Raw genomic sequence first — 23,870 nt, forward strand, 5'->3', positions numbered from 1 at the left:
GAGAGAGAGAGAGATGAAAGCAGCAGGCACACCAGCGTCATTAAAATAATCATGTATAATTAAAGGAGCGGCTCCACTGCTGGGAATCAAACCGGCGGGTGAAGCCTTGCCTCGCCTTGCCTCGCTGTGAGACGTACGACGGCTGCTTTCATTAGTGGATCGCTCACTTTCCCACAATCCCACTGCGACGTCTCCACAAATCAGTGTTGTCGTCCTCGCCGAGCTGGAAGCGAAGGGCTGTTAGTGTGGCTGCAGCTCCACGGTGAGGCGCGATGCCTTCGAGGACAATTGGATTTCACTGTACCGGGGAGTTCATCGTGAGCTTGAAGTGTCACGGTACGTCTGTGTGGCAGCTGGAAGTTGTTCTTCATTCAAGTCTGTGTCCGTTCCTCCAACGACGTTGGCGTTTTCACACTAGTCGTGAGCGTGACTGAACCTCCGGCTCTCCGCCGGCCCCGACGTGCAGAAGCTTAGCCTCTTTCCTCAAGCTAGCTAAACTCCTGGTCGAGCAGCGAGAGCCACGGACAAGACGGTCCGCCGACCCAGGGATTAAAGTGTCGGTGTTATCCACCTGAAGACCAGTAATCCTGCAGCCTTACGTGTCCCTTCTCCCGCCAGGTCATCTACGCTCTCAACACCAAGAACGACGAACACGAGGAGGAGATCGAGTCCCTGAAGGAGGCGCACCAGGACGAGGTGGGCCGGCGGTGGGGGGGTGGGGGGGTGCACCAAGAACACTGAAAACAAGAACAAAGTTTGTTGTTTTTGAAACTTTGAAGCTTCATGATAAACATTCTTACAGTGGCCGACAAGTGCAAACGCTTCAAAACAGAAACACGCTTCAAAACAGAAATGCACTACAAAACAGAAACACGCTTCATAACAGAAACACGCTTCAAAACAGAAACGCACATAAAACAGAAACACGCTTCAAAACAGAAACGTACTTCAAAACAGAAAAGCACTTCAAAACAGAAACGTACTTCAAAACAGAAACGTACTTCAAAACAGAAACGTACTTCAAAACAGAAACGTACTTCAAAACAGAAACGTACTTCAAAACAGAAACGTACTTCAAAACAGAAACGCGCTTCAAAACAGAAACGTACCTCAAAACAGAAACACGCTTCAAAACAGAAACATGCTTCAAAACAGAAACGCGCTTCAAAACAGAAACGTACCTCAAAACAGAAACACATTTCAAAACAGAAACGTGTCTCAAAACAGAAACGTACTTCAAAACGCGGCCTATCAGTACCTGTTGACACGACGCGTCTACGGCGCCGCCATCTTGGATAGGTCTCCTGCTCCTGGTAAACATATAGATCCCAGGCTAGAAAATCCACAAAAACATTCGTAGCTCGCTTGCTAGTCCACGTAGCAACACAAACAATGCTTCATTTTAAAGCTGAGGAAACGCTCTATCCCATTTTCCTAACTCCCAATCATTGTTCCATGAGGTTTCCACGCGTTTCTGTTGTGAAGCACGTTTACGCTTGTCGGCCACCGTACATTCTACAAACAACAAGTTTACAAGTTGGATTTTTGGGGGGGTTGTTCCAAAAGCGTGAAGCAAATCAACACTTTGACATATTTTTGACCAAGATATCACTTTCTTATCACCAAGATTCACTCTTTTATTTTCGCTCCCATTTACTACTGGTGATAAAAATATATCTATGCATACTAATATATCATGCAGACCCCTATTCATACATGTCCAGACATTCCGATGATTACATATATATATAAGTGCGAGATGCTGTTTGCTTTCATGAATGCGAGGTGCTTGGTTCAGTCTAACCACTCCAGATTCATACATTATGTAATTAGTGTAACTTCACCCTGGCGGGGCGGTGTGCCAGTAGCTCTGAATGATCAGGGTGTACTAACACCCATAATGCAACAGCAATTTGAGAGTGCTTTTTTTTACTGTAATTGTCAGCAGAGAGTTTCATTAAAACTGGCTTTGCAGTGAGATTAGCCTCATTTTCCAGAGGCCTCGTATATTCTGCAGTACAACGAGGAGAAACGTCAACGTTTTGAGTTTAAAAGGTTATTAAAGCACTATTTTACCGTTGTGTTTGACTCCGTGACGAGACACAAGCCTTTTCAGACACTATTGAATATCAGTCATTTCATTGGAATGGCTCTGAGAGGGAAGCTTCGGCACCACCATGACGTAGTTCATTGAATCAGCCTCTTGTGCTCCGCCAGGTCCAACACATCGTGACGGAAACCAGAGACAAGATCATGCAGTACAAGAGCAAGATGGCCGACGAGGTGGACCTGAGGCGGCGGCTGGCCAGCCTGGAGGAATCTGTGGAGCTCCACGAGCACATGAAGAGACAGGTCCTCCTCCCCTCAGCCCACCACCACCCTAACCCTAACCCTAACCCTAACCCTAGCACATGAAGAGACAGGTCCTCCTCCCCTCAGTCCACCACCACCCTAACCCTAACCCTAACCCTCTAACCCTAACCCTAACCCCCTAACCCGAACCTTAACCCTTTAACCTGAACCCTAACCCTAACCCTAACCCTCTAACCCTAACCCTAACCCTAGCACATGAAGAGACAGGTCCTCCCCTCAGCCCACCACCACCCTAACCCTAACCCTAACCCTAACCCTAGCACATGAAGAGACAGGTCCTCCTCCCCTCAGTCCACCACCACCCTAACCCTAACCCTAACCCTCTAACCCTAACCCTAACCCCCTAACCCGAACCTTAACCCTTTAACCTGAACCCTAACCCTAACCCTAACCCTAGCCCTAGCACATGAAGAGACAGGTCCTCCCCTCAGCCCACCACCACCCTAACCCTAACCCTAACCCTAACCCTAGCACATGAAGAGACAGGTCCTCCTCCCCTCATTCTGCCGCTGCCGCACCAAACCTGCCGTCTGATCACGAAATTCAGCTTCTTTTCTCTCTCTCTCTCTCTCTCTCTCTCTCTCTCTCTCTCTCTCTCTCTCTCTCTCTCTCTCTCTCTCTCTCTCTCAGGCTCTAGCAGAGTTCGAGATGTATCGTCAGAGGATGGAGGATTCTCAGCTGTGCACCGAGGCCCAGCACACACAGAGGGTGGTGTCCATGAGCCGAGAGGTGAGGCCTCACACACACACACACACACACACACACACACACACACACACACACACACACACACACACACACACACACACACACACACACACACACACACACATTCCAATATTGGCTTGAGTTGCACTCGTTTACAAAAGAATGAGCTTCGTGGACTTGGGAAAGTGCGTTTGGTCACTCTTATCTGACAATTGAGGGTTTTACTGGTAGTTCTTAGGTTTACAAGATTCAATATTATATTATATATTATATTAAACATAACAAAAAAGGCAGCTTCTTTTCTCGAAGGCCGTTAACTAAAGTTTCAAATAGCACAAGTGGCAAACCTGACACAGACCAAAACGCCAAATTAACTCAAAACAAATGGTTGGTACGTCGCCAAACTGCTGGATGAGGATTGAAGGTGTGAAAGTTTAAATACAAGTCAAGCACGTCGAGTTCAAAAGATCAGCTTCCACATCCGCCGCCATCAGGAGTCTGTATGGATTTAAACTTACAATCATGACTTGTTTTCTCAAAATTCTGAAATTTTCCTCAGAAGTGTGACTTTAAAACTCAGAATTCTGAGTTTTGACCTCAGAATTATGGATTTAAATTTAGAATTACGCCTTTTTTCTCAGAAGTTTGACTTTAAAACTCAGAATTCTGACTTTGTAACTCATGATGACTTTATTCTGAGAAAACTCGGAATTCTGAGTTTTAACCTCAGAATTATGGATTTAAATTTAGAATGATGACTTTTTTTCTCAGAATTTTCACTTTAAAACCTAGAAATCTAACTTTTTAACTCAGAATGATGATTTTTTTGTGAGAAAACTCAGAATTCTGAGTTTTAACCTCAGAATTATGGATTTAAATTTAGAATTGTGACTTTTTTCTCTCAGAAATTTGACTTATAAACCCAGAAGTCTGACGTTTTAACTCAGAATTATGACTTTTTTTCCCCAGAATTCTGACCTAAAATCAGAAGTACGGGTGCCTGTAGGGAACTAATTTTGGTGATTGACTTTGTGAGAATTCAGAGTTTATAGTGAGAATTCTGGGGGGAAAAAGTGAGAATTCTGAGTTTAAAGTCAGAATTCTGAGAAAATCAGAAGGATTGAAATAAAAAAGTACATCATGCTGGAACAGTTCTGCCTATGAACAGCAAAGTACAGTGTCTCTCCGTCCGTCTGACTCAGTGCTGCCATTGGTCAGACCAGTGGAACTCTAGCACCTTTCTCGGGAAACACTCGTAGCGCAGCAGCTGTCAGTTTTCTGCTCTTATACCCCGCCAAAATAAAATGACAGCTTTGATGAGCGCTCACTTGATCCACACGAATATCAGTCAGGAAGGAGCCCGAGTCTGACTGTCAGCTCGCATCGGCGTCACGTCAAATATGAATCTGGAGCAGTCCAGCAGGACTTTTACATCAGGCGGGGGGGCCGGGGGGGGCAGGGGGGGGGGGGGGGGGGTATATGGCTTATTTGAACGCCATTTCCCATGGCTTCTGGGTGTTTGTAGATCTGTCCGTCGCCGTGAAGCAGCAACATGGACGAGATGCTGCCGCTTCAATATGACGTCCATCACGTCACGCCATCACATCCTGTCGCGCCTCACGACTCGCTAGCGCCCGACGGCGCCCGACTCGCTAGCGCCCGACGGCGGCGCGCATGAAGGAACGCGCGTGAATTGGACTGTGGCGGCTGAGTTTGGAATACAAACCTTCCTCTCTGCGTCACACAGAGACGCTCTTCCTCACCATCACATCCTTGTTTTCCTCCTTCCTGTCTTTGCTCATTTACTTTTTTTAACCCTTCACGCTCTTGGATGCGACAGCGGGTGTGTCGCCCCGCTTGTTTTTGTCAACGCGGCGGCGGAGGCGACTAGCGTACTGTCTCGTGGTGTCACTAGGTGGAGGAGATGCGTCGGGATTTTGAGGAGAAGCTGCGGGCGTTCAGCCAGTCTCAGGCCCAGTTTGAGGCGGAGAAGCGGCGGGCGCTGGAGGAGCTGAAGGGCAGCCACCGTCAGGAGGTGGAGGAGCTGCTCAACAACCAGCACAACCAGAGCGCCAGCTCCACCGAAGACCAGGAGAAGCTGGCCAAGCTTCATAGACAAGAGGTGGGGGTGTAGTGTGTCAGAGGAGGCGGGACGCTGGGGGGGGGGGCTAACCTGAAGCCCATCGCTGCATGTCATCCCCCTTCTTTTAGTCCCATTTTTAATTTCTCCCGTCTCGGTTCTCTGTGGACTGTAAAATGATCTCCCCCGACGTCTCCTTGAGTGACGGAGGTTGGCCCCGCCCCCTGTGCAGGTGGAGGCGCTGATGGAGCGGGTGGAGGAGCTGACCAAGGACAAGGTGCGCCTGGTGGAGGAGTTCGAGGCCAAGCTGGCCAAGGCCCAGGAGTACTACGAGAGGGAGCTGGAGGCCATGAGGAGGACTCACCAGCTCACCACCGAGAACCTGCTGGCCTGGAAGAGGACCGAGGTGACAACCACACACACACACACACACTTAGAGCGCCGGCGCCGTGACTCTGACCCCCCGCGGTGCAGGTGGAGCTCCGGAAGGAGTTCCAGGCTCAGGAAACGGCGCTGCAGCGCTCGCTGTCCAAGCTGAGGAGCGAGCTGCAGAAGGCCCACGAGGAGGCCAGGGAGAACCGGGACAAGACCAACCGCCTGCAGACCTCGCTGGCCAACGGCGAGGGGACCATCAAGGTACGTCTGTCTCTGGCCGAGGGGACCATCAAGGTACGTCTGTCTCTGGCCGAGGGGACCATCAAGGTACGTCTGTCTCTGGCCGAGGGGACCATCAAGGTACGTCTGTCTCTGGCCGAGGGGACCATCAAGGTACGTCTGTCTCTGGCCGAGGGGACCATCAAGGTACGTCTGTCTCTGGCCGAGGGGACCATCAAGGTACGTCTGTCTCTGGCCGAGGGGACCATCAAGGTACGTCTGTCTCTGGCCGAGGGGACCATCAAGGTACGTCTGTCTCTGGCCGAGGGGACCATCAAGGTACGTCTGTCTCTGGCCGAGGGGACCATCAAGGTACGTCTGTCTCTGGCCGAGGGGACCATCAAGGTACGTCTGTCTCTGGCCGAGGGGACCATCAAGGTACGTCTGTCTCTGGCCGAGGGGACCATCAAGGTACGTCTGTCTCTGGCCGAGGGGACCATCAAGGTACGTCTGTCTCTGGCCGAGGGGACCATCAAGGTACGTCTGTCTCTGGCCGAGGGGACCATCAAGGTACGTCTGTCTCTGGCCGAGGGGACCATCAAGGTACGTCTGTCTCTGGCCGAGGGGACCATCAAGGTACGTCTGTCTCTGGCCGAGGGGACCATCAAGGTACGTCTGTCTCTGGCCGAGGGGACCATCAAGGTACGTCTGTCTCTGGCCGAGGGGACCATCAAAGTACGTCTGTCTCTGGCCGAGGGGACCATCAAGGTACGTCTGTCTCTGGCCGAGGGGACCATCAAGGTACGTCTGTCTCTGGCCGAGGGGACCATCAAGGTACGTCTGTCTCTGGCCGAGGGGACCATCAAGGTACGTCTGTCTCTGGCCGAGGGGACCATCAAGGTACGTCTGTCTCTGGCCGAGGGGACCATCAAGGTACGTCTGTCTCTGGCCGAGGGGACCATCAAGGTACGTCTGTCTCTGGCCGAGGGGACCATCAAGGTACGTCTGTCTCTGGCCGAGGGGACCATCAAGGTACGTCTGTCTCTGGCCGAGGGGACCATCAAAGTACGTCTGTCTCTGGCCGAGGGGACCATCAAGGTACGTCTGTCTCTGGCCGAGGGGACCATCAAGGTACGTCTGTCTCTGGCCGAGGGGACCATCAAGGTACGTCTGTCTCTGGAGGACCACTGGACACCACGAGGGTCTCCTGATGCTTCTTCATGTCCTCTTTATTTATGGACTTTACCTGAACCCTGGAGGACCTCACGGGGTGAAGGAAAGGTGGTAGGAGGCTTCCTGAAGGAGTTAAGGAAAGGTGGTAGGTGGCTTCCTACAGGAGTTAAGGAAAGGTGGTAGGAGGCTTCCTACAGGAGTTAAGGAAAGGTGGTAGGTGGCTTCCTACAGGAGTTAAGGAAAGGTGGTAGGAGGCTTCCTACAGGAGTTAAGGAAAGGTGGTAGGAGGCTTCCTGAAGGAGTTAAGGAAAGGTGGTAGGAGGCTTCCTACAGGAGTTAAGGAAAGGTGGTAGGTGGCTTCCTAAAGGAGTTAAGGAAAGGAGTTAGGAGGCTTCCTGAAGGAGTTAAGGAAAGGAGTTAGGAGGCTTCCTAAAGGAATTAAGGAAAGGTGTTAGGAGGCTTCAATACAGATTATTAGGCATCAGTGTTTCCTATGCTAAAGGAAGCATCAGTGTTTCCTAGGCTAAAGGAGGCTCTAAAGGAAGCATCAGTGTTTCCTGGGCTAAAGGAAGCATCAGTGTTTCCTGGGCTAAAGGAAGCATCAGTGTTTCCTGGGCTAAAGGAAGCATCAGTGTTTCCTGGGCTAAAGGAGGCTCTAAAGGAAGCAAGGAGCCTGGGCTGGTGTAGAGTTCAGACAGTGGTTATCAGGACAGTCAGTAGATCAGAGCTAGCAGGACGTTTCAGACGTAGCTGAAGAGAGGGTGAGGAACAGCTAGCTACACCCAGCAGGGGGCAGTAAAGCAACTTCAGGGGTCAAAGTGCAAGAAGACGTCTCCTTGTTGCCTCGTCGTTTGGCCTTCAGGAGCTGGAGGGAGGTGTGGAGAGAGGGAGGAAGCTCTACTGAAGGAAACAACCGTTGCAGGAGACAAAGGGAAGTGAAGAGCCTGGAGGAGCTGCAGCTTTTCAACTAAGTCCATAGTGGGAAGGAAATGTACTGTGACCACTTCCTGCAGGCACATTGAGGTGTGTGTGTGTGTGTGTGTGTGTGTGTGTGTGTGTGTGTGTGTGTGTGTGTGTGTGTGTGTGTGTGTGTGTGTGTGTGTGTGTGTGTGTGTGTGTGTGTGTGTGTGTGTGTGTGTGTGTGTGTGTGTGTGTGTGTGTGTGCTGCAGAACCTGCACAAGCAGTTGGAGGAGGCGATCCAGGACGGGGAGATCTGGGTGATGCAGCTGAAGGACACGGAGTACGAGCTGGAGGGCAGCAGGGAGCGGGTCCAGCAGCAGGCCACCGAGATCCTCCACAAAGCCAGTGAGACCCCCCGTCATGACTCAGCACTCTGCATCCAACACGCCCCCCCGTCACATGACTCAGCACTTTGCATCCAACACGCCTCCCCGTCATGACTCAGCACTTTGCGTCCAACACGCCTCCCCGTCATGACTCAGCACTTTGCGTCCAACACGCCTACCCGTCATGACTCAGCACTTTGCATACAACACGCCTCCCCGTCATGACTCAGCACTTTGCATCCAACACGCCTCCCCGTCATGACTCAGCACTTTGCATACAACACGCCTCCCCGTCATGACTCAGCACTTTGCATCCAACACGCCTCCCCGTCATGACTCAGCACTTTGCATCCAACACGCCTCCCCGTCATGACTCAGCACTTTGCGTCCAACACGCCTCCCCGTCATGACTCAGCACTTTGCGTCCAACACGCCTCCCCGTCATGACTCAGCACTTTGCATCCAACACGCCTCCCCGTCATGACTCAGCACTTTGCATCCAACACGCCTCCCCGTCATGACTCAGCACTTTGCATCCAACACGCCTCCCCGTCATGACTCAGCACTTTGTATCCAACACGCCTCCCCGTCACATGACTCAGCACTTTGCATCCAACACGCCTCCCCATCATGACTCAGCACTTTGCATCCAACACGCCTCCCCGTCATGACTCAGCACTTTGCATCCAACACGCCTCCCCGTCATGACTCAGCACTTTGCATCCAACACGCCTCCCCATCATGACTCAGCACTTTGCATCCAACACGCCTCCCCGTCATGACTCAGCACTTTGCATCCAACACGCCTCCCGTCATGACTCAGCACTCTGCATCCAACACGCCCCCCCGTTACATGACTCAGCACTCTGCATCCAACACACCTCCCCGTCATGACTCAGCACTTTGCATCCAACACGCCTCGCCATCATGACTCAGCACTTTGCATCCAACAGGAGATCAAGTTCGATGTCTTTGACAGGAAATTGGACATACAACTGTTCGGACTGCATCATGACTCAGCACTTTGCATCCAACACGCCTCCCCGTCATGACTTAGCACTTTACATCCAACACGACCCCCGTCATGACTCAGCACTTTGCATCCAACACGCCCCCGTCACATGACTCAGCACTCTGCATCCAACACACCTCCCCGTCATGACTCAGCACTTTGCATCCAACACACCTCCCCGTCATGACTCAGCACTTTGCATCCAACACGCCTCCCTGTCATGACTCAGCACTTTGCATTCAACATGCCCCCGTCACATGACTCAGCACTTTGCATCCAACACGCCTTCCCATCATGACTCAGCACTTTGTATCCAACATGCCTCCCCATCATAACATGACTCAGCACTTTGCATCCAACACGCCTCCCCATCATGACTCAGCACTTTGCATCCAACACGCCTCCCCATCAGCATTAAATGCTGCGGATTGAAGAAAAAAAAATGCATTCACAAAGTGTCACAGGTACAATTTGAATATATGAAATTACATTTTTAGCTTTTGTAGACGTTTTGAAAGATTTATGATTCATGATTTCCCTGCTTTGGTCGTTTTATGCATCTTGAAGCCTTTTATTTCAGCTGCTTCCTGATTTAGTTCTGCTTTTGTCACTTTTTTTCATTTTTTAGCATTTTTTTCCCGCACGTTCTTTTCCTTTTTTAAATTTTTCCGAATATTTACCATTTTTGTCCTTTTTTCTTGTTTTTGTTTTCCTAATTTTTCCTAATTTTTCTCTTCTTTTCCTTTGTTGTTTTCCTTTCATTTCCCTTTTTCATTTCCTCATTTTATTCATTTTCCCCTTTACTTCTTTTTTCCTCTTTCCTCTCAAAGAAAAACAGTCTGGCAGTTTTACTCATTTTACTCAGCATTTTATTTTTCCCTTTCTTTTTTTAAGTTTCCTGACTCATTTTTACTATTAATTTTTTGCATTTTTTAGTAATTCCAGCTATTCTTTATATTTTTGTTGTTTTACCTTAGTTCACAGTTTATTAGACCCTTCTTCTTCTTCTTCTTCTTCTTCTTCTTCTTCTTCTTCTTCTTCTTCTACCAGTGTGAAATGCAATTTCAATGACAGAAATGCAAGCTAATCTTAGTTAGCATTAGCAGGTGAAATGGAGCTGCAGAGTTGAACATATTGTGAGTAATAAAGGAAACTGGCGTGGCGTTGGGCTGATGGACCTCTGACCTCTGACCTCTGACCCCTGCTCCCAGGTCAGATCGGGTCTCTGCAGGCCACCCAGATGGCCCACGAGGCCACCATGAGGAACCTGGACCAGGAGCAGAGCCGCCTGAAGGAGAAGATCAAGCGTCTGGAGGAGGAGCGCCAGGCCCTGCTCCTCCAGAGCCAGGCGCTCAGCGAGCAGCACAAGCAGCAGGTGGTCCACCTGGAGCAGGTGGGCTTCATCATCATCATCACCATCATCATCATCATCATCATCATCATCATCATCATCATCATCATAACCATCATAACCATCATCATAACCATCATCATCAGGCACCGCTACAGTCTGACTGTCGCCCTCTGCTCCTCCCTCCTCCTCCTGCTCCTCCTCCTGCTCCTCCCTCCTCCTCCTGCTCCTCCTCCTCCCTGCTCCTCCTCCTCCTGCTCCTCCTCCTCCTGCTCCTCCTCTTCCTCCTCCTGCTCCTCCCTCCTCCTCCTGCTCCTCCTCTTCCTCCTCCTCCTCCTGCTCCTCCTCCTCCTCCTGCTCCTCCTCTTCCTCCTCCTCCTCCTGCTCCTCCTCCTCCTCCTGCTCCTCCTCCTGCTCCTCCTCCTCCTGCTCCTCCTCCTCCTGCTCCTCCTCTTCCTCCTCCTGCTCCTCCCTCCTCCTCCTGCTCCTCCTGCTCCTCCTCCTCCTGCTCCTCCTCCTCCTCCTGCTCCTCCTCCTCTTACTCCTCCTCTTCTTCCTCCTCCTCCTCTTCCTCCTCCTTCTGCTCCTCCTCCTCTTCCTCCTCCTCCTCCTCCTCCTCCTCCTCCAGTCCCTGCGCGAGGAGCACCAGAGCTACGAGAAGGAGCTGTCCCGGCTGAGGGTGCACTACGAGGAGGAGACGCTCCGCTTCAAGGAGGCGCAGGTCCGAGCGCTGGAGGAGCTGGAGGAGAAGCACCGGGCCATGCGGGAGGAGGCGCAGGAGGAGAAGGAAGAGGAGACGAAGCTCCTCATGACGGTCAGTCCATCGTTCATACATTGTGTATGGCAGCGGTGCCCAACCCCCGGGCCGCGGACCGGTACCGGGCCGCGGATCAATCGGTACCGGGCCGTGGATCAATCGGTGCCGGGCCGCGGATCAATTGGTACCGGGCCACGGATCAACCGGTGCCGGGCCGCGGATCAACCGGTACCGGGCCGCGGATCAATCGGTACCGGGCCGCGGATCAACCGGTGCCGGGCCGTGGATCAATCGGTACCCGGGCCGCGGATCAACCGGTACCGGGCCGCGGATCAACCGGTACCGGGCCGCGGATCAATCGGTACCGGGCCGCGGATCAACCGGTGCCGGGCCGCGGATCAATCGGTACCGGGCCGCGGATCAACCGGTGCCGGGCCGTGGATCAATCGGTACCGGGGCCGCGGATCAACCGGTACCGGGCCGCGGATCAACCGGTACCGGGCCGCGGATCAATCGGTACCGGGCCGCGGATCAACCGGTGCCGGGCCGCGGATCAACCGGTGCCGGGCCGCGGATCAATCGGTACCGGGCCGCGGATCAATCGGTACCGGGCCGCGGATCAATCGGTACCGGGCCGCGGATCAATCGGTACCGGGCCGCGGATCAATCGGTGCCGGGTCGCGGATCAACCGGTACCGGGCCGCGGATCAATCGGTGCCGGGCCATGGATCAACCGGTACCGGGCCGCGGATCAATCGGTACCGGGCCACGGATCAATCGGTACCGGGCCGCGGATCAATCGGTGCCGGGCCGGGGATCAACCGGTGCCGGGCCGCGGATCAACCGGTGCCGGGCCGCGGATCAATCAGTACCGGGTCGCGGATCAATCGGTACCGGGCCGCGGATCAACCGGTGCCGGGCCGCGGATCAACCGGTGCCAGGCCACGGATCAATCGGTGCCGGGTCGCGGATCAACCGGTACCGGGCCGTGGATCAATCGGTGCCGGGCCATGGATCAACCGGTACCGGGCCGCGGATCAATCGGTACCGGGCCACGGATCAATCGGTACCGGGCCGCGGATCAATCGGTGCCGGGCCGGGGATCAACCGGTGCCGGGCCGCGGATCAACCGGTGCCGGGCCGCGGATCAATCAGTACCGGGTCGCGGATCAATCGGTACCGGGCCGGGGATCAACCGGTGCCGGGCCGCGGATCAACCGGTGCCAGGCCGCGGATCAACCAGTACTGGGCCGCCCAAGAAATAATTAACCGTTTCCGTTGTATATATTATCTGTCTGAACAATCTTTTATTTTGAAAAATGATCAGATTCGCTCGGTTGCGTCTCGTCACTTGAGCGCCAAACGTTTAACTCACAAGCTAGCAAGATGAGCAAAGAACAGACGTGTTTGGAACGTTTGTTTTGGAAGGAAAGAGTGAAGAGACAGAAGAAGAGCAGACAACTTCCAGGAAGAAGGAAGTGGTACCAGGAGTTCTACTGAAGTATGGACTGATGGCGACGGCTGATTCCCGCTCTGCTAACGGCGCTAGCGAGGCCATGAAGCCTTCACTAATATAAACAAGCTACGACCCCCCAGCACCATAGTCTAGCACTGGCCGGCCCGCGGTGATCAACAGGTCGGGGACCACGGTGTGTGGGGAACTCAACATGGAAATGTTCTTTATTCTTATTCTTATTGTTGCTGTGAGGAGAACTCCAGCAGACGACTGGATGGTAAAGGTGGAGCAGGCTGGAGTTCTTGGTTCAGTCCAGGGTTTCCACCTCAGAAGTGTTGGCCTGCAGGGTTCTGGTCTTTTTTGTACTTTATGTCATCCTCTCCTTTGATCTTCTTCTCCCAGTATTGAAATCAGTTAAACTGGCCCCTCGGAGAAAAACGTCCGGGAAGGAAAACGTATGTGGGTGAAGCTTTTAATTAGGTCGGCGTTAAGGCCGAGACGTGGAACAACGCCGCTCTACGCCTACGTCTTTCCCTACGTCTTTTCTCTACGTCTTTTCATACGTCTTTTCTCTACGTCTTTTCTCTACGTCTTTTCATACGTCTTTTCTCTACGTCTTTTCTCTACGTCTTTTCTCTACGTCTTTCCATACGTCTTTTCTCTACGTCTTTTCCCTACGTCTTTCTCTACGTCTTTTCCCTACGTCTTTCCCTACGTCTTTTCCCTACGTTTTTTCCCTACGTCTTTTCCCTACTTCTTTCCCTACGTCTTTCCCTACGTCTTTCTCTACGTCTTTTCTCTACGTCTTTCCCTACGTCTTTTCTCTACGTCTTTCCCTACGTCTTTCCCTACATCTTTCTCTACGTCTTTCTCTACGTCTTTCCCTACATCTTTTCCCTACGTCTTTCTCTACGTCTTTTCTCTACGTCTTTTCTCTACGTCTTTCCCTACGTCTTTTCTCTACGTCTTTTCCCTACGTCTTTTCTCTACGTCTTTTCCCTACGTCTTTTCCCTACATCTTTCCCTACGTCTTTTCCCTACGTCTTTTCCCTACGTCTTTCTCTACGTCTTTTCTCTACGTCTTTCCCTACGTCTTTTCTCTACGTCTTTTCCCTACATCTTTTCTCTACGTCTTTTCCCTACGTCTTTCTCTACGTCTTTTCCCTACGTCTTTCCCTACGTCTTTTCCCTACGTCTTTTCCCTACGTCTTTTCCCTACGTCTTTCTCTACGTCTTTCCCTACGTCTTTCTCTACGTCTTTTCTCTACGTCTTTCCCTACGTCTTTTCCCTACGTCTTTCCCTATGTCTTTCTCTACGTCTTTCCCTATGTCTTTCCCTACGTCTTTCCCTACGTCTTTCTCTACGTCTTTTCTCTACGTCTTTCCCTACGTCTTTTCTCTACGTCCTTCCCTACGTCTTTCCCTACATCTTTCTCTACGTCTTTCCCTACGTCTTTTCCCTACGTCTTTCCCTACGTCTTTTCCCTACGTCTTTCTCTATGTCTTTCCCTACGTCTTCCCCCACGTCTTTTCCCTACGTCTTTCCCTACGTCTTTTCCCTACGTCTTTTCTCTACGTCTTTTCCCTACGTCTTTTCCCTACGTCTTTCTCTACGTCTTTCCCTACGTCTTTCTCTACGTCTTTTCTCTACGTCTTTCCCTACGTCTTTTCTCTACGTCTTTCCCTACGTCTTTCCCTACATCTTTCTCTACGTCTTTCTCTACGTCTTTCCCTACGTCTTTTCCCTACGTCTTTTCTCTACGTCTTTCCCTACGTCTTTTCTCTACGTCTTTTCCCTACGTCTTTTCTCTACGTCTTTTCCCTACGTCTTTTCTCTACGTCTTTTCCCTACGTCTTTTCCCTACATCTTTCCCTACGTCTTTTCCCTACGTCTTTTCCCTACGTCTTTCTCTACGTCTTTTCTCTACGTCTTTCCCTACGTCTTTTCTCTACGTCTTTTCCCTACATCTTTTCTCTACGTCTTTTCCCTACGTCTTTCTCTACGTCTTTCCCTACGTCTTTTCCCTACGTCTTTTCCCTACGTCTTTTCCATACGTCTTTCTCTACGTCTTTCCCTACGTCTTTCTCTACGTCTTTTCTCTACGTCTTTCCCTACGTCTTTTCTCTACGTCCTTCCCTACGTCTTTCCCTACATCTTTCTCTACGTCTTTCCCTACGTCTTTTCCCTACGTCTTTCCCTACGTCTTTTCCCTACGTCTTTCTCTATGTCTTTCCCTACGTCTTCCCCCACGTCTTTTCCCTACGTCTTTCCCTACGTCTTTTCCCTACGTCTTTTCCCTACGTCTTTTCCCTACGTCTTTTCCCTACGTCTTTCTCTATGTCTTTCCCTACGTCTTTCCCCACGTCTTTTCCCTACGTCTTTCCCTACGTCTTTTCTCTACGTCTTTTCTCTACGTCTTTTCCCTACGTCTTTTCCCTACGTCTTTTCTCTACGTCTTTTCCCTACGTCTTTTCCCTACGTCTTTCTCTATGTCTTTCCCTACGTCTTTCCCCACGTCTTTTCCCTACGTCTTTCCCTACGTCAAAGAAGAGGCGCTGTTTGAAGGGAAGATGGCCGCAGTTTACTGGAGGATTGTTTCTGGCTTGTTTGTGCTTCACAGTCACTTCACCCTCTTCATTCACGCTCCGCCTGCAGCCACGGCGCCGCTCCACAGGCCCCGCCACAATAAAGGCTTTTTAGACCAGAGGTGTCAGATCCTGGAGGGCCGCAGCCCTGCAGGTTTTCCACGTCGAGGGGAACGACTCAGGGAGAACGACTGAGGGAGAACGACTCTGAGGGGGAACGACTCTGAGGGAGAACGACTCTGAGGGAGAACGACTCTGAGGGAGAACGACTCTGAGGGAGAACGACTCTGAGGGAGAACGACTCTGAGGGAGAACGACTCTGTGGGAGAACGACTCTGAGGGGGAACGACTCTGAGGGAGAACGACTCTGAGGGAGAACGACTCTGAGGGAGAACGACTCTGAGGGGGAACGACTCTGAGGGAGAACGACTCTGAGGGAGAACGACTCTGAGGGGGAACGACTCTGAGGGAGAACGACTCTGAGGGAGAACGACTCTGAGCGAGAACGACTGAGGGAGAACGACTGAGGGAGAACGACTCTGAGGGGGAACGACTCTGAGGGAGAACGACTCTGAGGGAGAACGACTCTGAGGGAGAACGACTCTGAGGGAGAACGACTCTGAGGGAGAACGACTCTGTGGGAGAACGACTCTGTGGGAGAACGACTCTGTGGGAGAACGACTCTGAGCGAGAACGACTGAGGGAGAACGACTCTGAGCGAGAACGACTGAGGGGGAACGACTCTGAGGGAGAACGACTCTGAGGGAGAACGACTCTGAGGGGGAACGACTCTGAGGGGGAACGACTCTGAGGGAGAACGACTCTGAGGGAGAACGACTCTGAGGGAGAACAACTGAGGGAGAACGACTCTGAGGGAGAACGACTCTGAGGGAGAACGACTCTGAGGGGGAACGACTCTGAGGGAGAACGACTCTGAGGGAGAACGACTCTGAGGGAGAACGACTCTGAGGGGGAACGACTCTGAGGGAGAACGACTCTGAGGGAGAACGACTCTGAGGGGGAACGACTCTGAGGGAGAACGACTCTGAGGGAGAACGACTCTGAGGGAGAACGACTCTGAGGGAGAACGACTCTGAAGGAGAACGACTCTGAGGGAGAACGACTCTGAGGGAGAACGACTCTGAGGGAGAACGACTCTGAGGGGGAACGACTCTGAGGGAGAACGACTCTGAGGGAGAACGACTCTGAGCGAGAACGACTGAGGGAGAACGACTGAGGGAGAACGACTCTGAGGGGGAACGACTCTGAGGGAGAACGACTCTGAGGGAGAACGACTCTGAGGGAGAACGACTCTGAGGGAGAACGACTCTGAGGGAGAACGACTCTGTGGGAGAACGACTCTGTGGGAGAACGACTCTGTGGGAGAACGACTCTGTGGGAGAACGACTCTGAGGGAGAACGACTCTGAAGGAGAACGACTCTGAGGGAGAACGACTGAGGGAGAACGACTCTGAGGGGGAACGACTCTGAGGGAGAACGACTCTGAGGGAGAACGACTCTGAGGGAGAACGACTCTGAGGGAGAACGACTCTGAGGGAGAACGACTCTGAGGGAGAACGACTCTGAGCGAGAACGACTGAGGGAGAACGACTGAGGGAGAACGACTCTGAGGGGGAACGACTCTGAGGGGGAACGACTCTGAGGGAGAACGACTCTGAGGGAGAACGACTGAGGGGGAACGACTCTGAGGGAGAACGACTCTGAGGGAGAACGACTCTGAGGGAGAACGACTCTGAGGGAGAACGACTCTGAGCGAGAACGACTGAGGGAGAACGACTGAGGGAGAACGACTCTGAGGGGGAACGACTCTGAGGGAGAACGACTCTGAGGGAGAACGACTCTGAGGGAGAACGACTCTGAGGGAGAACGACTCTGAGGGAGAACGACTCTGAGCGAGAACGACTGAGGGAGAACGACTGAGGGAGAACGACTCTGAGGGGGAACGACTCTGAGGGAGAACGACTCTGAGGGAGAACGACTCTGAGCGAGAACGACTGAGGGGGAACGACTCTGAGGGAGAACGACTCTGAGGGAGAACGACTCTGAGGGGGAACGACTCTGAGGGGGAACGACTCTGAGGGAGAACGACTCTGAGGGAGAACGACTCTGAGGGAGAACGACTGAGGGGGAACGACTCTGAGGGAGAACGACTCTGAGGGAGAACGACTCTGAGGGGGAACGACTCTGAGGGGGAACGACTCTGAGGGAGAACGACTCTGAGGGAGAACGACTCTGAGGGAGAACGACTGAGGGAGAACGACTGAGGGAGAACGACTCTGAGGGAGAACGACTCTGAGGGAGAACGACTCTGAGGGGGAACCACTGAGGGAGAACGACTCTGAGGGAGAACGACTCTGAGGGAGAACGACTCTGAAGGAGAACGACTCTAAGGGAGAACGACTGAGGGAGAACGACTCTGAGGGAGAACGACTCTGAGGGGGAACGACTCTGAGGGGGAACGACTCTGAGGGGGAACCACTGAGGGAGAACGACTCTGAGGGAGAACGACTCTGAGGGGGAACGACTGAGGGAGAACGACTGAGGGGGAAGTCAAAGTGGCCCAAAGGATTAGCAGGGTTCTAGAAGCGTCCGGTGTGACCAGGTGTCCTGTTTCAGTGTGAACGACGCCTCACGTGGCTCCGGCTTCAATCAGCTGCCTCCGCTGGGATTTACGCTGCAGCTCCACAAGCTTCCAGTAGATTCCAGAGGGAAGGTGACGACGGGTTCTCGTGGCGGCCATCTTTTGTTCCCCGCTGCAGAAGATGAGCCAGGAGTTTGAGATCCAGCGTCTGTCGCTGGAGGAGCACAGGGACCGTCTGCAGCAGCAGCTGGACAACCTGAAGGAGGAACTGTCCGCCAAGCTCAACATGGCCAACCAGGAGGTGCGTCCGCTTCCAGAGGGTGTCGCTGCGGCGACGGCTCGTCTGCCGTGTGGACTCAACTCCCCCCCCCCCCCCCCCCCCTTCCTTTCCAGGTGTCCCACCTCCAGGAGCTGGTGAGGGAGGGCGAGCAGAACCTGGGCTCGGCTCAGACGCAGATCAACTGCCTGAAGGACACTCAGGAAAAGCTCCGGATCGAGCTGGACGCCACGCGAGCGCGAGTCCGAGAGACGAGCAACCTGTTGACCGACCTCCAGGTGAGGGCGGAGCCGGGTGTTCAGGCCCTCACACAATCACACGTCCAGTAATGTGCTGAGAAAAAAAATATGGTGCCTGCTGGGGCAGAACTCATCTTCCCTGTGTGAAAGTCAAAAAAAGTGGTTATTTCCCCCTGATGACATCATGAAGGGAAAATGGCCTGTATGATCACAGGTTTGCTAAAAGGTGTAAAAGTGCGGGAGATGACAGACTTTCTCCTCTTCGGGGCCTCAGACACAGATGATGTCGACACATTGCTGTTAGAAAAGCACTGTGAAGTGAATTTAGCACAATATGGAACCGTTAGCAAAGCCTGCTGGGTCTCTGACTCAGCTGTGAGTCACACAGCGTAGGTGGACGGCTTGTTTTCTACCTTTTTCCACCACTTATCCTCAACATTCGATCGGTAGCGGTTCGTCCTGAGTGACATCATCAGGTCAGAAAGTCCAACAAACCAAAGTTTGGCGAGGAGAGTGGAAGTGGAGGCGAGGACTGAGAGCAGGAAGAGAGCTTTGTAAAGCAGGAGAGCAGGAAGCCAGCTAGCGGAGAGAAACAAGTGCGGCGCTGAAGGCCAGCTGTGAGATAATGATGATGAGGCCATTATGAGTGGAGAGGTCCTGCGTTTCCACAAAGAGCCGGAGAGGCGGCGAGGAGCGTGTGCGGAGGAATGACGAGTGGGAGGCGGAGCTCATCTCCCATCACTCCATCTTCTCTACTGCTTTGTCTTCCTCTTTTGCTATTAAACTGAGTAATCACCACAATATGACAAGAGACATTTAAATACATGCACATAAGTCTCGTGTTTTGGTGGTCAAGTTGATTGAAAAGAAGATATTATTAATAATAAATCAAGAAGGTAATTACATTATTTTAATAATTCAATTCAAATCACAGTCTTGATTTATTTTGTTCATAATAATATGAATAAAAACTAGAGGTTTGCATTTCCAGAAGAAAATGCAAGTGTGAATGCTGAAGGGTGAATAAAGAGTGTCCAGTGCCTCAGCACATAAAGGAGCCCACCGTTTGTTGCCATGGAGATCAACCGTTTTCTCCTGCTTTGATCTGCTTTGATCTCCATGTGGTGCCTCTCCCATCCACTTTGTATTAGACATTTTTTCATAGGTTTTTTTATTCAGAAACAATTAAAGACCTAATAATCAAAGTGCATAACAGTCGTCTCATGATCACGCTGCACGTTCTGATATTGGAACGGCTCAAATCAGTTAAGTATTGCAGGAGATATAGTGTGGTGGAAAAGAAGTCAGAATAATGATATTAATATTAATGATCTTACCAATGGAAGGTTTTCTGCTCTTAATATCTCTAGAAAAGTTGCAAATACTTTAAAAAAAAAATACTTTGGGCTTTTCTTAAAATCAGAGCCTAGATGTAATTTATTAAAGCTAGCTCGATCATAATAATTAGCGTGAACAAATATATATATGTGTGTGTGTGTGTGTATATACAGTATATTAAACGTGTCAGCTGCAAAGCCTTGCATGAATGAGGCGACTGAAAGGAGGAGACAGAAGCTGTAATGGAGCCCCAGTGCAGAGAGAAGAGAACATGAAGAGCAATAATTACATGCAATTACAGCTCCTGGCTTTCCCGGCAGCCCGTCCTCTGCAGAAAGAAGGATTTAGCCGGTTAAAGAAGCCGAGCCCGGCGTCGGATTGTATCTCGTATTCCCAGCGAGCACGTCGCAGGAGAGACGCCAGAACAAATCCAGCTCCGCGGCACATTGAGCACAGCCATTGTTTGGCTGGGAACGAAACCCTGAGTAGCTTAGGGAGAAGAAAAAAGGCCACTAACAAGAAGATTTAAAAGTTCAGCTGGAGTTTTGAAAGTCTAACGCTTGAGAAGTAGATCTCAGTGCTGAATAGTGAGGCGCTCCTTTAACTTGAGGTGTCACATGACTATTTTATGTTCGGAACTTTATTTTCTTGCTCTTTCTAGTTCCATTTGTAGTTTTTTTGGAGGATTAATTAAGCTCCACCAACCATAAATTAACCATTTCATTCGTGTGTGTTTTTGGAGTTCCTCCTCCCAGCTGTTGAATATTTAAACGCGTCCAGCTTTTCTGGCCGCGCTGACTCAGCGGAACGAGCCGACGCAGCTCAGACAATCCAATCCTGTTTCATAATGTATGATTGGGCTGATAACCACCTCGCTAATGTACCGCTTCAACTCTGTGACTGTGTGTGTGTGTGTGGGGGGGGGGGGGGGGGGGGGGACACGCTGTGTTGTTCTTAAAAAGGAGGAGCTTTTCTGAAGTTCAAGTGAAAAGTTGCTGTTGAGTAGCTGCAACCTTGAAACGCTGCACCGTCATGTTGTATACTTCTACTGTACGTCCCGGGATGATTTACTGCTGAGGCGGCAGTTTCACCTGCAAACCCAAGTGACTCATTTATACTTGTTCCTTCATGAAGCAGTGGACGACGTCTTGTCGTTGTGCCTGTCACAATAAAACAAATGAAACACGATTCCAGCTCAGCGGAGCATCCATCGCTATAAATACCAAAGCTCCAGGATTAAACGGCCCAAAAAGCAGCTGATTGAATCATCTGGCGTATTTCAGGTGATGGAGCTCACCTGTCTGAGGAGAACCACATGGAGGTTCTGCTCTGTGGTCTGGGGCAGGCTGGTGGAGGGAGGTGGAGGCAGTGAGCATGACTCACCCAGCAGAGGGGGGAAAGACACTGACACAAACAGTGGGGGGTTCTGGGGGGGTTCAGGAAGTGGAGGGGAGGAAGTAGAGAAGAAGAAGTAGAGAGGAGGAAGTAGAGAGGAGGAAGTAGAGAGGAAGAGGTAGAGAGGAGGAAGTAGAGAAGAAGAAGTAGAGAAGAAGAAGTGGAGAGGAGGAAGTAGAGAGGAGGAAGTAGAGAGGAGGAAGTAGAGAGGAGGAAGTGGAGAAGAAGAAGTGGAGAGGAGGAAGTAGAGAGGAGGAAGTAGAGAGGAGGAAGTAGAGAGGAGGAAGTGGAGAAGAAGAAGTGGAGAGGAGGAAGTAGAGAGGAGGAAGTAGATAGGAGGAAGTAGAGAGGAGGAAGTGGAGAAGAAGAAGTGGAGAGGAGGAAGTAGAGAGGAGGAAGTAGAGAGGAGGAAGTAGATAGGAGGAAGTAGAGAGGAGGAAGTGGAGAAGAAGAAGTAGAGAGGAGGAAGTAGAGAAGAAGAAGTGGAGAGGAGGAAGTAGAGAGGAGGAAGTAGATAGGAGGAAGTAGAGAGGAGGAAGTGGAGAAGAAGAAGTGGAGAGGAGGAAGTAGAGAGGAGGAAGTAGATAGGAGGAAGTAGAGAGGAGGAAGTGGAGAAGAAGAAGTAGAGAGGAGGAAGTAGAGAAGAAGAAGTAGAGAGGAGGAAGTAGAGAGGAGGAAGTAGAGAGGAGGAAGTAGATAGGAGGAAGTAGAGAGGAGGAAGTGGAGAAGAAGAAGTAGAGAGGAGGAAGTAGAGAGGAGGAAGTGGAGAAGAAGAAGTAGAGAGGAGGAAGAGAGGAAGAAGTAGAGAGGAGGAAGTAGAGAGGAGGAAGTGGAGAAGAGGTAGAGAGGAGGAAGTAGAGAGGAGGAAGTAGAGAGGAGGAAGTGGAGAAGAGGTAGAGAGGAGGAAGTAGAGAGGAGGAAGTAGAGGGGAGGAAGTAGAGAAGAAGAAGTAGAGAGGAGGAAGTAGAGAAGAAGTAGAGAGGAGGAAGTAGATAGGAGGAAGTAGAGAGGAGGAAGTGGAGAAGAAGAAGTAGAGAGGAGGAAGTAGATATGAGGAAGTAGAGATGAGGAAGATGTAGAGGAGGAAGTAGAGAGGAGGAAGTAGAGAGGAGGAAATGGAGAGGAGGAAATGGAGAGGAGGAAGTAGAGAGGAGGAAGTAGAGAGGAGGAAGTAGAGAGGAGGAAATGGAGAGGAGGAAGTAGAGAGGAAGATGTAGAGGAGGAAGTAGAGAAGAAGAAGTAGAGAGGAGGAAGTAGAGAAGAAGAAGTAGAGAGGAGGAAGTAGAGAAGAAGAAGTAGAGAGGAGGAAGTAGAGAGGAAGAAGTAGAGAGGAAGATGTAGAGGAGAAAGATGTCGAGGAGGAAGTAGAGAGGAGGAAGTAGAGAAGAAGAAGTAGAGAGGAGGAAGTAGAGAAGAAGGAAGTAGAGAGGAGGAAGTAGAGAAGAAGAAGTAGAGAGGAGGAAGTAGAGAGGGAGATGTAGAGGCGGAAGTAGAGGAGGAAGTGGAGAGGAGGAAGTAGAGAAGAAGAAGTAGAGAAGAAGAAGTTGAGAGGAAGAGTGAGAGGAGGGGTAGTGTAGAGGAAGATGTAGAGGCGGAAGTAGAGGAGAAAGATGTCGAGGAGGAAGTAGAGAGGAGGAAGTAGAGAAGAAGAAGTAGAGAGGAGGAAGTAGAGAGGAGATGTAGAGGAGGAAGTAGAGGAGGAAGTGGAGAGGAGGAAGTGGTGAGGAGGAAGTAGAGATGAGGATGTAGAGATGAGGAAGTAGAGAGGAAGAGTAGAGGAGGAAGTGGAGAGGAGGAAGTAGAGAGGAAGAAGTAGAGAGGAAGAAGTAGAGGAGGAAGTGGAGAGGAGGAAGTAGAGAGGAGGAAGTAGAGAAGAAGACTCATTGATATCTGGTGTGAAGACTTCATTTTGTGGTTGTTTGTTGTTAGCATGAGCCAGGAGCTAACTAGCCTAGCCACCACAGGCTAAAGCGGACCAATCAATGAGCGGTGTTTCTTCTTTCCCTTCCTCTCTGGTCAGTGTTGGTTTCAGGTGGCAGCGCCCCCTATCCTAGAGCTGGTGTAACTGCAGGACATTTTCCTAGTGGTTTGGTCTCTGAAGTGAATGTGAACGGTATCGAACCAAACCGAGGGGGGGGGTCCTCGCCTCCTCCCCCCCTCACAAGTCAACCTAGTCCTGGACTGTCTTAATGTGAAAGGGCCCTCAGGGCCTGTCTTCCTGTGAAGCTTTTCTTACGTTCCGGTTGTTCGTTTACACCACAACAGTGAAAACAGCTCCCAAGTTGGAACAGCTGATTGACGGCTAAGCTAACCGCCGATCGGTGGAGGCGCAGGTTGCTATGCTAAGCTAATGCTATTGAGGTGCCCACAACACCAGCTGTGTTATATGTGCTATATATGTTGATATATAAGGGACTTGTTACTATAAGTCACATTTTGAAAGACTTTGTTATTCATGGTTTTTCCTGCTTTGGTCATTTTGTGCATCTTTTAGCCTTTTATTTCAGCTGTTTCCTCATTTTAGCTCTTTGCTTCCTCATGGTTTTAATGCTTTTTTCTTTTGTCCTTCACTTTGTCTTTTCTTTTCTTTGACTTGTTTTTCTTTTTTTCCAATTTTTTTCTTTTCTTTTTGTTTTCTTTTT

The 23,870-nt window shown here is 51.1% G+C and overlaps 1 protein-coding gene across 1 annotated transcript in view; it reads left to right on the forward strand.

Annotated features, from left to right (window-relative positions):
- Window positions 1–272: 272 nt before the first annotated feature.
- The window catches only part of LOC308147544 (protein FAM184A-like), a gene marked incomplete at its 5' end in the record, with an annotated part of 40,898 nt that continues 17,300 nt past the window's right edge, over window positions 273–23,870 (forward strand). The window contains 13 exon segments of the mRNA XM_080519756.1: window positions 273–336; window positions 419–426; window positions 619–696; window positions 2,218–2,352; window positions 3,004–3,102; window positions 4,997–5,203; window positions 5,394–5,567; window positions 5,636–5,797; window positions 8,099–8,234; window positions 10,439–10,620; window positions 11,207–11,392; window positions 18,158–18,280; window positions 18,373–18,534. Coding sequence (XP_080375882.1) covers window positions 273–336; window positions 419–426; window positions 619–696; window positions 2,218–2,352; window positions 3,004–3,102; window positions 4,997–5,203; window positions 5,394–5,567; window positions 5,636–5,797; window positions 8,099–8,234; window positions 10,439–10,620; window positions 11,207–11,392; window positions 18,158–18,280; window positions 18,373–18,534 — 1,716 coding nt within the window.

Source organism: Blennius ocellaris (assembly GCF_963422515.1).
Source record: "Blennius ocellaris genome assembly, chromosome: 24".
In the NCBI taxonomy this organism is placed as follows: domain Eukaryota; kingdom Metazoa; phylum Chordata; class Actinopteri; order Blenniiformes; family Blenniidae; genus Blennius; species Blennius ocellaris.